The 13726-nt window shown below is 37.5% G+C and overlaps 1 protein-coding gene across 2 annotated transcripts in view; it reads right to left on the reverse strand.

Annotated features, from left to right (window-relative positions):
- Positions 1–13726, reverse strand: part of LOC101859191 (serine-rich adhesin for platelets) — a 45134-nt gene that overhangs the window by 14794 nt on the left and 16614 nt on the right. The window contains exons 8-15 of one of the 2 annotated variants that reach the window (XM_005106054.3): positions 11513–11676; positions 9984–10061; positions 6615–6700; positions 5990–6152; positions 3368–3430; positions 2537–2656; positions 1553–1615; positions 353–532 (exon numbers count right to left, since the gene is read on the reverse strand). In XM_005106054.3, coding sequence (XP_005106111.1) covers positions 353–532; positions 1553–1615; positions 2537–2656; positions 3368–3430; positions 5990–6152; positions 6615–6700; positions 9984–10061; positions 11513–11676 — 917 coding nt within the window. The remainder of the gene's footprint in view (positions 1–352; positions 533–1552; positions 1616–2536; positions 2657–3367; positions 3431–5989; positions 6153–6614; positions 6701–9983; positions 10062–11512; positions 11677–13726) is intronic. The other variant, XM_005106055.3, reaches the window with a different exon arrangement.

Below are 13726 nucleotides of genomic sequence, written 5' to 3' on the forward strand. Positions count from 1 at the left end.
TTGGGCTTGGGTCAGCATCTAGATGTGGGTGAATTTACAATACTAAAGTAAACTGCAGCACAAGAAACAAAATAGCAAATAATTCAAGAACATTCTACACTTTTTGGAATCTCTCATAAGTTGTTAAGTTGCAGGCTGCAGTGACTCAGAACAGTAACTGTCATATTTTGCCAAAGGAAGAAAAGGACAGAATAAACATTTTTTTTAAAAATTAAAAATTAAACAGATCACACACCAATGTACTTTAACCAATGAAAGTACGAGTAAGCATATGAAAGAACTGTGGGTTTGTAAGTTTTACTTCAAAACTAGAAAATCAGTTTCATTCTGACAGTAAATGGCCACCACTCACCTTTAGGAGGTTCCAAAACATCTCAAAATGTTTGTCAGTATAACTTTTCTCTGGCTTTTTAGCCCTGGAGCAACTGTTGGTTGCTTGGCTTTTGTTGCCTGATGGTGACGAGGCCGTAATCAGATTTTGCCGGGACTCTGAGAGCGGTTGGCCATGATTGGGTGATGACTTGTTCTGATTCTGATCAAGACAAAAGAAGGAAAAAGAAAAACAATTTTCGCAACTGAAATAAGTTTATTGTATTTTCTCCTGTGATGATTTACTTTATGTTCAAGAATCACATTCATAGTTTATGTATGGGGAATACAGCGTTCATAGAAATTTTGGTTTTTGGTTCTTTTTATAAACCGTGGAAAAGACCAGACCTTTTTTTCATTAGTGACATCTTTTTCACTTGTGATTTTAGAACCCAGACATTCTAATTTTTCTTCCAATTCAATAGTTTCATTTTCAATAGTTATGTCTCATTATGAAGAGCACTCAGCCATGTGGCTTTTCAAGCAACCATTCCTGACTACCTGTCATCTACTCTTGCAACTCAGCAATTTATGCTTGGATGACATCACACATTCTTAGAGACTTTTTCCAAGTCATTTTATCAAGCATTATCCGCCAATGTGTTTCTCAGAACAAAGTACATGTTTAGAGACAGTGATTGCGCGCTTGTATGTCTAAATAATATAGTAAAAAAAAGTCATATGAAGAAAGTGTGCATTTGAGCAGACCATGTCTTTAAATTGCATGTATTTAGGCTGAGACTACTGAGCTCAAACAAGTAAATTTTACTAAATGAAGTATTAACAATAATAATAATAATAATAATAATAATAATAAATAGAGATATATATATATAGCTAGCACTCTTTGTTTTAGTAGAGGTTTTACTGCGCTCGCAACTGCATAAGGTCATACGAAGAGCGTCAGAAGATTGGGTGTTACAAGAGAGTAACAAACTGAAAGAAGAAGAAGCGGAGAAAAGGACGATAGAGGTTTGATAGGAAAGAAGAAGCAAACCACACCAGAGCACATGCCAACCACCAACGAGGATTGGGTATATATAGCACTCTATCCCATACGAATATAAGCTCTCAGTGCTTTACATCGATCACATGATCACTGAGTATAATACTTCATTCACAGAAGATAAAACATCACACAGTAACAAGAAAACCAGTTCAACTGCATTATGGCAAATCTCACTTCAAATGAGGAGTTCGAAGTTGACGTTGTCACATCATCACAAGAGTGTTCCATAGAAGTACTCTGGGAAAAAAATACAAGAGGAAAAATTACATTAAAAATCTGTCCCCTCCACGACTAAAGCGTTCAATGAAATGAACTTGACAGAAAACAAAATGAAGGCCAGGAAGCCTTCCATTAAATATCACCACCAGCCAAATAATTCACGAACAAAGAAATATGAATGCTGAATGCATATATGTATGTATATATACAGGTATGAGCATAAAATGTCATTACTCAAAAGCTAGATACAAATTGCATCTGCAACCCTCACAAACCAAGTTCCCATGTTGCTATTTGTGAATCATAAGTAAGCATACTTTTATCACTCGCAATTTTTAAGGTCCTTAAGACTTAAAAAGGGAAAGATTAAACCTTTGATACACACAGGTGTCTTTTGGTTGATATCTAGATATTGATGAATTTACAAAATAGAGGCAAACTGCAACATGAGAAACAAAAAGCAAAGGAAAAAAGGCGGGAACGTTCTGCACTTCCTGGAATCTCAAATAAGTCGCAGGTTACAGCAACTCAGCGCAGTAACTGCCATATTTTGCTATGAAAAGCAAAGGACAAAATGATACTGAAAAAAAAAATGAAATAGATCACACAAAAATGTACATTACCCAGTATAGGAAAGTGACAGCAAACAATTCAAGGGTGTCACATGCAATCTACTCAAGTCTGTTTGAGTGTTTTTTCCCATGAGAGACAAAAAAAACTAGTTTTTGTTGCATTGTTCCTATCAGGAATCATGAAAAGCGTGAAAATGGTAAGCCTTGACCATAGCTTAAACAGCATTTTGGTGATGCTGAAAGGTGCATAGAGTTTTGGGAGGGTGTAAATATAAAAAAATTCTCAAAATTTGGATAAAAGTGGATTGCTGGTGACAGCAACGATATGCGAGTGAACATGTTCGAGCTATGCAATTGTAAATATTACTTTAAAACAAGAGCAAATGCTGATCTCTTGGCTTCTGTTGTCTGAAGAGGACGAGGCAGTACTCAGATTTTGCTGGGGCTCTGACAGTGACTGGCCACAACTGGATGACTCGTTTTGATTCTGATCAAGACAAAAGAAGGAAAAACAAAACCAGTTTTCTCAACTGAAATAAGCTTATTGCCTTTTCTGATATGACAATTTGTTTTTTCAGGATTCACATTCAAAGGCAGCTATAGGAAATACCGGCTTTCAAAGAAATTTTGAGTTTTGCATGTTAAAACAGATCCTGGAAGAGATCTTCTTTTCATTTCATTGATATCATCTTTGTCACCTGAGACCATAGAACTCAGATATCAAAATGTTTCTTTGTACATGTATTAAACAGTGTCATCTTTAATAATTATGTTTCATTCCCTTTTTGATGTGCTTAAAAACTTTTTTGTTTTCCTTGTTGCACCAGGATACGGATTCTACTTCTCATTGTGTTTCTACCAAATTGATGATCTGTTTCTCTGCACATACGTAAAAAGCTTTAGTTTGGACATTAATATCCAAGAAATTGTATTACCTACAATTGTCACCAACGTACACCTTATTGTAAAGAACATGAAAGTTGACAAATGTAGCAGATGAGATATAGGAACAATAACCCCCCACCTCAATTTTTTTAAACCCTAAACTTGTTTCCATTTTCAATTAATCAAGTTCATCCTCTACCAGGCACATATAGATTTTAAATGTTCAGCAGAAGAAAATTTAGAATCAAACAAATACTCAAATAAGTAAATTATAACTTTTTATTTTTAAATAAAAAATTATGGCAAATCTCACATCAAAAGAGGAGTTTGAAGTTGATATGGTCACATCACCATCAGTGTGTTCCATGGAAGCACTCTAGAAAAAAAGACAAGTGGAAAAATTACATGAAAACCTGTCCCCTTCGTCAAATATAATGAATTAGACTGAAAAACAATGTTATAATTAAGTCCTGCAACCTTCCAATTGAACAGGCTTAAGTTTACCATATGTCATCAACATAAAACATATATTAATGGAGGAACACAACTACAGACGAAATATGTACAAGAACAAATGAAGTATCACCGTTCAAAATCTAGATACATATTGCATCTGCATCCCCCACTTAGTCTAGGAGAACTCTTTTTTTTCTTCTTTTTTTTTTGGTAAGTGTTTTACGACACTCGCAACTGCATAAGGTCATATGAGTGCGCAGGACACACCTAACATTTTCAGTTGGTAGGAAATTTTGAATTTTGCCTAGGTGACGGCTGAAGCCTACTCTTATTGATTTTAGACCACCAAGGGATCTTTAAAGTACACAACTTGCACATGGGCCCTCCGAGATTTTTGGCCCTTGTGCGGGAAGGCTAGGTGTAGATTTTTCCTACCAGAAGATCAGGGGTGTAGCTGAAAGACAGCAGTAAGAAGGAGCCAAGGAGTAGCAGTAGAATGGCTGCAGAAAGAGTCAGGAGCCCAGAGGAGGGGGCGAAGGAGGTGAGGGGGTGGGGGCAGAAAGAGGAGACGAAAGCAGATGACAGAACATTGCTAGAGAGCAGAAAAGAAAGTGAATATAGGAGAACTCTAAAGTTTCAGATCATATATGACACAAAAGAGAATATGCTTGTGAAATATAGTATATTATCTCATGCGTTATGCACATAATGGAATTTTGCTAGCATGCTTATTTATTCTGCAAAGGGTGAAATCTACCTTTTGAACAAATTTCATGACATAAGTGCTTATGTCAATTAACGTCTTTCACAATTCGGTTGGCATTTTAAAAAAAAACTTTTCCATTACACTATTAGTTTTTATTTGGGCCAAGCTACCTGAATACTTCATTTTAAAATACAATGGAGTCTGCTTAAACTAAAATCTGCAGGACTGCCAGATTTTCAATTAAGAGAGGTTGCTCAAATATGAAAAAAATAAAATTTAAAAAATTGGGGATTACATTTTCTTTTGATTTACTACTGTTTTCAGATTAACCAGACTCCCCTGTACTTTTTATTGGTCATGTCTAGTCTGGTCATAAAAAACAAGACTCATATTTTTTAAGCAATCAACCTTTTTTTAACAATGTATTACTTGTTCTTGTTTTACATAAAAATATGAAACAGATGAAACCCATTTTAACATTTTATCTCTAAGGGGGGTAAACCCATAACGCCGGACGTTTTGATACTAAATCTAAAAATGACAAATAACGTCACTAAATGGGTAATTAAATCAAAACCAAAGAATCCATTTGATAGTTCATCTAATGAACCAACTCCTGGTAAAAAGAGACCTATATTCGTCAATTGCCAAAAAAGTAATTTGATGTCGAAGTTGACCGCTGGAACCCGCTTGCTGGAGATAAAAAGAATTCATGTGAAGACTTCACTCATTTCATCATGAGGTTGATCATATAAGTTCAGGGATAACCTCATTCATTTTGGAGATGTGAACTATCAGATTCAAGTATGGCATACCAACAAAATCAGAGTGCAGTTCTACATTGAATTTACTGTAAGAAATGTACATCTGCACAGTCAGGTGAATTGGAGGAGCTTGTTTCTTTTCACTCTTCAATTCTATTCTACAAAAATAACTTTTCTATGATTTTTTACTCTTAATGTCATTCTCCAAAATACACTCAATAAATAATTCACTCCTTAACTCACTCCCTGCCATTGCCTCACCAGGGTCGGTCACAGGGTGGCCAGGGAAGTCAGAAAGTCGGAAATTGGTAGGAAATTTTTGTTCAGGTCGGATAAGTCGGATTTTTGTTGGAAAAATTCTTCAGGAATATATGGATGTCTAAGGAACTGGAATTGAACACCAAGCTGAGGATCTTCAAAACAAACCTTAAGACAGTTCTACTGTATAGTACAGAGACATGGAGGCTCACAGCATCAGCAGCAAGGAAACTGCAAGCTTTCTAAATGGATGCCTAAGAAGGATAGTGGGGATCAAGTGATACAATCGAGTCACAAATGCTCAACTGTGGGAAAGAACAAACCAAAGGCCAGTAAAAGAAGACATACAGGTGAAGAAATGGAAATGGATTGGGCACACCCTGAGGAGACCCCTGAGAAGCATCATCAGACAGGCTTTGACATGGAATCCACAAGGAAAACGAAAGAAAGGAAGACCAAAGATGAGGTGAGCGGTACAAGCGGAAATGGAAAAGGCAAGAACATTATGGAAACAGCTAGAAAAGGAAGCACAGGACAGGCTTCGTTGGAGAATTGTTGATGGCCTATGCTCCAATGGAAGTAAAAAAGGGCAAGAGAGAGAGAAGAGAGGAGTGAAGACAGAGTGAGATCCAAGTCCCCTGCGATTGGGGAACAGGGTTTCCCGTGGTAAGTTACATCCCCCTATCAGTAGTACTAGAAAACCCCACATGACCATAATTTTCTCTCCCAATATTAGTTCAAGAATACTTGCAGCTTTGCCCTTTTTGGCTAGTCTTTTCATCTTCTTGGCATGCTCTTTGTCCGCTCTGGCCAGGTCTCGCATCCGCTTTTCCCAGCTTAGTTTCCTCCTTTCTTTTTCTAACCTTTGTCTTTCTATTTCATTTTTTGATGAAGAACAAATACTGTCTCTGGACCTGAGAAAAAAAATGAGAATAGATGAAAATAAAGTTGTTGCCATGAGATTGAAAAGAAAAAAATGTGTAAATGTGGGACAAGTAAAAATACTTCTCAGATATAAGATAAAAGATGAGTCACAAATTAATTTTCTTTCCAAACATCCTTGGGAAAAAACAACCCTCAAAAACGAGAAAGCCAAAAGGTATCTCACTTAACGCGGATGAATGACCAATCACTTAGATTTCTTTTGTGCTGACCATCAACTTTTACAAATTTATGGAAAAATCAGAAATTAAGTACATTTTTATCTTTCTTTCAATGAAAAGAAAATGGCTGGTTCCACTTCATCAGTTTGACCAAAGAAGTATAAAGTATGAATAAAGACAGAAACAATAGCAATGGGGAAAAAAAGCAGAAGAAACATACAAATAGAGACCCCAACAACAAGCAAAGTAACAACAGCAATTCCTGTTACTTACAGAACAATGGCAGACTCCTTTTTCTCCACTACACTCTCATCAAGCTTACACTTTTTCATAAGCACATGCCTGATCCCTACTATTTCCTGGAGCAAAGAACAAAAATGTCAGTCAGGTAACCACTTATCTTACAGCGCCTGTACAATAAAAAGAATTAAGCGAAAAGTACGATTTTACTTCTCACAATCTACAAATGAAGATATTGGCCAAAAATTGACACATGGGTCAAATTGGTAGATTTTCTATTGATGCCTTATTCTTTACGTACGACATGCCTTTTATTATTTCACACCTATAAATTGTAAAAACTTCCCCTATAAGCATGATGTACCTATTTCCATAGGGCTTGAATCCAAGAAGTAACTCATTTTGTCAACACACATCACGTTTGTATCAGTGGTTCTTATTGGTCATCTAGTCTTCATCCTACCCATGACACAAAGCATTGTTGAAGGACAATCTTGATGTTGACCCTGCTTAAGTATCAAGTGTCACTAGGCAGACAGACTGCATTGGATCATAGTACAAAGGCAAAGCAAAAGAGACGTCAACTCTGTCAGTCAACTTGCGAAAAATTTCAGCTGGAAAAAAGAGTGACATCTTGATTTATTCTAAAATATGACCATAATAATTGTAGCAAAGATCTTATGAGTACATGTCAGTGAAATTCCATTTTCTTGAGTGTTTTGGCTCAAGGTTGAAAATATACGTAAACAAAATGCCCTTTTCACCTGCCCAATGGTTGACTTGGGAAGATCAACCTCGGCAGTGCGTCTTGCTCAGTAATGCTGATTGAGTAAACTTACACTTTATAACGTCTGTTTGATAGGAAAGAAGGAGCAAACCCCACCAGAGCACCCACCAGCCATCCCAGAGCAGCCAGCATATGTTTTAGTAATAAGCAAATAAAAAATTAGTAATCTAGTTTTAAAATTCTTTTTATATTATAAGTAAAGGCAATGAACCATCTTCTTTCCTGGGGTGTCATGGGCATGGGTTGTAGTCAAGCAAGTACAAAAGTAACGCAAACAAAGGCATGATGAAAATAGCGGTCTGGACGGGCTCGTCACTGGTCGAGTGAAGAAGGAAAAAAAAAGAAAATATTAAGTTTCAAACATAGATCCATGAAAAAAAAAAAGCCCATCTCTCAATGGCCTTGGCTGTCAAACACAGCACAAAAAGACAGGAATTTGCCAACATCCTGTCAACCTAATATTTACTTAGTCCTGGATTCGGCACTTCTTTTTTAAAAGTTTCAGTAGAGGTTTTACGGAGCTCGCAACTGCATAAGGTCATAAGAGCGCCAGAAGATAAGAGGTGTTACAAGAGAGTAACACACATAAAAAAGAAGAAGGGGAGATAAGGACGATAGATGTTTGATAGGAAAGCAGGAGCAAACGACACCAGAGCACCCGCCAACCACCCACTCGGCACTTCTAAAGTCTAATGTTTTTTTAAGGGCAAAGTGGCACTGAGGGCTCAAGGCAAAGAGGATGCTACAGTTAGACATCTACACATGACGCGTGACATAGACTGTCAGAGTTTAGTAGTTTTTCTCTCCTTTTACATCGGGAAGGTTGGCATCCGAAATTTTTAAAAATCAGAAGAGGTATTACGATCGTATTTTCATAAATTGAATCAAAATCGTGATGATTCCGCCAAATTTGTAAATATGGGCTACCCTACCATCCGCATGTTTTCTCGAGTATCTACTCTTGGGGCAACAATTTTCCTTGTGCATTATTCATATCTACTGCAGTTGGTCAATAACCTTTCCAGAACATTTTCCTTTATCCTTCCCTGTCATTTTATCTATAGTTAAAAACTCTGATGTACTATAAAAATGGTGTATTATTCTCCCAAGCCAACAGAAAACCTCTTTTCTGAAAACTCTGCTGAACTTCCCTTTTCAGTCTCTTCAATGTTCTGAAACTAGATTATAACATGTAGCAATTGCTACAACATTTCCCTCTCCCATTCCTGAAAGCTTATCTTATCTCAAGAGAAACAAAGGAAAGAAAAAAAATCAAAGCAAGAGAGATGCACATCTTCTGCAGAAAACACAAGAGGTCAGTCTTCTTAGGAAAAAAAAAAGCTACAAAAAATAAAAGAACAACTTGGAATGCAAGAATACAAACAACAATCACCCACTGATGTTTGAAAAAGAATGAACAAATTGAAACTAGAGGTGAAATCATACATTTTTGATAAACCATTATTTGTTGTGAGAATAATCAGTAAAAACACGGTCAAAGATTGTCAGTTCTGAGAAGATAATTGCCTGAGCTGAAGACTCAACAGGCAGATGGATAGAGCATGCAAAACTATTCTGTTCCACGGATGACTTCTTTTTGTGTATTAAGAGTTTTACAGCACTTGCAACACAAAAAGGTCATATAAGTGCCTAAGATTAGAGGAGTTACAAGAGGGTAACAAACACAAAAAAGATGGAAGAGAGATTTAATATGGATGATAGATGTTTGATAGGGAAAAGAGGAGCAAGCAATCCGTAGTGAACATCAGTAGTAACAAAACAAGTAAACATATGTGAGGCATCGTGGTGAAATCGGGCACTCGTCTAAATCAAAGAAATTGGCATTTCTGACTGATGGGCAATTTTGTTCTAATTTTCTTTTTATTTTGGCTCAACACTTTTTATATCCATTTAAAAACACATTTCTGTGCGGATTTTACTGAAAACGTTGATTAAAGGAGCAAAAAATGTCAATTTTAAGTTTCCAAGGACTCTCAAGATATGGAAATTACCAAACTTTGGCGATCATTTTCTCGCTAATTTCGTCTCTGAAACCAGGCGACCCTGACCTCCTTCTATCGCAAATATTTTGACTTCTATTCAACACGAATTTTTTTTCACCAAAAGCAAGGCAAATGTACAGGCTTTAAGATAATAACAATAACCCCATATGCCCTTAAATTGACGAGCGCCTGATTCCACCACGTCGCGGCACATATGAGTCTTCTGTGAAACGAATACAAATAGTTCTCAAAGGATAACATTTCTCCCGCTATCCTATAAAAAAACCTTCAAAATGTCTGCAACATCTGATGCTGTTTATCACAGTACTGGGAAACAAGCCATGGACTGTTTCCTCCAAGAGTAGAGAGATGCAAAAAATAGCACCTTAAAAAAAGTAGAATTATTAAAATACTGTAGGTACCTTACAAGTGTAATTCAAAACAACAAAACAATTGAATAAATTAGTGCATCTGTAAAACATGCTTTCAAACATGAAAAATGTATTAGCCAACTGGAATATTTAGTTATGCACTACAACTTCTTAGCATAAAAAAACCCAAAACTAATGTGAGTGCTCTTTTCAACATGCAGCCATAAACTATACAGCTCACCATCTTCCTTTTAGCTTCTCTTTCCTTCTTTTCTTTCTTGGTTACAGTATATTTGTTAGGTTTCTCCTTCTTCCCTTTCTGAGAAAATTGTTGAAATACAATACAAAAGACACTTTGGAGTTCAGTTACCACTTAAAATATCACTGGAAAAAAACAATCCTGAGTAATAATACGTAACCTTAACTCTTATCAGCAAAAATTACACCCTCTGTGTCGTTCTCATTAACCCCATTCCACCAAAGCGACACAGAACATGTCATTTTCGTCTCCCCTAATTAAACACATATTTCTTTCAAGTCCTCCAAATCAATGTTTACAATATTGATCAAGTTAAAAATAGACATTATGATGCTTCCTTCTTTTCCTAATGAGAATATGACGCTTGAAGGCATTTTTTTTAAAAATGGCAACGCATTATCTCACAGAAAATTTGGACCTAGAATTTGAGTCACTTTCCAAATTAAGATTGTTAATCAAATTCCCTTACAATACTCCTGCTTTTTCTGCACTCAATCTCACTATTCACTATTCCGATGTTGCCAATGGTTAATTTTTTGGGCATGGTGAACGAGATGGATCAAGACCCAAAACGGTTGGTGATGCAAAAATTTAAGCAAATTTTAAAAGACAGAGCAAATTTCATTCCGGCTGTTCAAGAAAATCCATGAAATCAATTTGGATTAAAAGGAGTTAACTGTTAAATCTACAGCATGCCAGTTCAGCAGGCTCACAGAATCACTTGGTTGTTTATGGTCGTAACCAAAATTGTCCAAACCTCAGCAAATTCACATATCTATTACTAAACTGTAAATATTTACTGCTTGCATTACTCACTTTTATTCATTTTTCATTTTGGAGTTTCTTTTATGACCCCCCCCCCCCCACCCCCAAATAGACCCACCTCTACGTGGTGGGGGGATTAGTACTCTTTGAATAGGAAAAGAAAAAGAGGAAGCTAACAGGTCAAGGGGTGACCCCGAAAAGAGAGTTTCTTTTATGCAAATAGGTAGACGAAAGTGGAGCTATGGGGAAGGGTGTGATCTGAAACCTTTGATGACAAAAATTGGCTGCGCACAAAGGAGGAATAGTCCTCCCTATTCTGACAGTTAAGTATGTAACAAAAGTGTTTTGTTTATTTTGCTCATATCTTCATGCCATTTTTTTTTTCTTCTTCAGTTACTATTACAATAATTCTTCTAGGAGGAAAGGAACACAAGCTGACTAAAAATACACCCAAAAAAGTAAGATTTTATTAAAAAATACACCCAAAAAAAGTAAAAGAATGATTTACCATCCAGTAACTCGAAAAACATACGGAATTAAACATTAATTTCTTGGAAGACCACGTGGAACCTGGAGAAGAGTGACAGAAATTGATGTACAGCAAAGTGGGAAGACATGTAGTAACATCAAGAAGCTAGCCCAGGATAGCGAAAGGTGGAAAGTGTTTGTTCGTGACCTATTCCCAGATACAAGGTGAGAAAGACAATGATGACGACGACTACTATTAAACTTCAACAAAGACTTACTTGCTTTTTACTCTCCACTTGAACCGTGTCCATAACGGATGCATCAGTGACCTCTTTGTCCGAAGCATGTCGTTCAACAGCATCAGCACTTTCTAAGGAAGATGATGTCAGCAAACCAGAAGAATTCTCACTGCTTGTTGTTGTATCCTGTTGGCCAGAAGTGTCTGATTGAAGTGAAAATAAGATATTAGAATTAAATATGTGGGAACAAAATCTCTGCAGGCTTGATGAGAAAGAGAACAGTGAAACCATGAGGGCCTACAAGAAGAGCAATTTGTTACTTTGCCATTAATATAAAAGAAAGACTTAAAGCACAGTTTCACTCATTTATACCCCATAATGAAAGTGACGCAAAACCAGACCTGCCACTCTATGAAATGTCAAAATCAGGATCTCAGGGGAAAAAAAATCGGGAACAAAAGCAAATCACCAAGGTGACTGCCAAGCCGACATTAAAATTTCCCAGGTGTGTCGACAAATATATTATGCTCTCAGTGTGTGTTTGTTTATTTGTTTGTGTGTGTGCGTGTGTGTGTGTTTATCACTATTTATTTTAAAATTTTGAAGCATCATGTCAAGCACTCCTAGTCCAACCAATAAGTCCCAAAAGACACTTCATCCAGTGTCCATGAACTCAAGTTGACCCCGTCAACAGACAGTCCCCGACACACGTAGAACTCACACGCCGAAATCATGTCATGTGATGCGAACGCACGATTGAAACAGTTTTACTGACAGGCCCCACTAAATGCACGTTCACACCACAAACGAGCGACAGTCGTTCCACGCTAACGACAATGGCCAACCGATTAATTGTACAAAAATATCTCTTATCCCTCATTTGCATTCAGACCAAAGCAACGAAAATGGCCGAGTGCTAGTCTTGTCAGCGCAGTTAGTTGTATAAGGGTTAGAACTACTGTCACTAGTCCAAGTGTTTGGTGTGAACGCGCGGTTACTAGACCTCGGACGAGGCTTGATTTGAAAGTAACAGCAGAACTACGAATACTATCCATTATTTGTATGTCGCAATTGTAACAATTAAGAGGCTATCATCGCAGAGTGCAGGCGAAGATCAAACACAACTTGGAGGGAGTCAACTACTAAACCCAGCATCGATATGTCGGAAAATAATGTTCCGAGTACCAGCTTAGAAAAAGTTCAACGGGTGATTCCCGCTGCAGAGAAGAAGGCGGAGAAAGTTTTTAGAAAAATTTGGCGCAACAGCAGACTGGAACAAAAAATCAGGATACATGTGATCAAAACCAGAAAAATCAGGATGCTTGAGATTTGGGGGAAAAAATCGGGATATCCCGACTAAATCGGAATGAGAGGCAGGTCTGCAAAACCAATTTCAGAAAGAACTATACCTATATGAATCATGCCAGGATGAAAACTGAAGTCAACAGTGGCATTGGTAGTCTAATGGTCAGGCTGTTTGTTCTAGTATCGGTAAGTGTTTTACGGCACTTGCAACACAATAAGGTCATCATATAGGTGCATTTAGTTTCAGTAAGGTGTTACTGCGTTCGCAACTGTATAAGGAAGGTCATATGAGCACCAAGGGGTGGATGTTAAAAGAGAAGTCCAAATGGGGAATCAGGCTTGCCCTGCTTACCTCTCTCGCCTCAACAGCACAAAGTCTGCTTCTACTCTCAAGGCACCCCAAAAATAGCAGTTGACAAGAGAGTTACAAACATACAAAAAAAGTAGAGGGAAAATGACGATAGTAAAGATGAGAAAGAAAAAGCAGCAGTTCCCCCTGTGTTGCTCTGACAAAGTATGAGCACGACATTGATAAACGAGCCCATTTACAATTCTACTGTGCATAAGAACATGTTTATAATTATATCCCCCCTTTGGGAATGGCTTTAAGTAACTTCAGTCAGTAGCACTGCCCTGGGGGGGGGGGGGGGATAAGTGCCAAAGATTAGAGGTGTTACAAGAGAGTAACCAACACAAAAAAAGAATAAAGACTGATAAGGAAGATGGTTGATAGGAAAGTAGGAGTAGACCACCTCAGAGCACCCGCCAAGCACCCACCGGGGTCACGCTACCAGGACGTGTCCTTGGGAAAGGCACTTTAGACAAATTTTGCTCACTTCGCCCAGGTGGGAATGGGTACCCAGCCATAGACAGCAAAAAGATCTATCCGTATGTGAGAGTTTTAGCGCCTACAAATGACAGCTTGCACTGTATGCTTCCCAGGAAGTT

This window comes from Aplysia californica, unplaced genomic scaffold (assembly GCF_000002075.1).
Source record: "Aplysia californica isolate F4 #8 unplaced genomic scaffold, AplCal3.0 scaffold00509, whole genome shotgun sequence".
NCBI lineage: Eukaryota > Metazoa > Mollusca > Gastropoda > Aplysiida > Aplysiidae > Aplysia > Aplysia californica.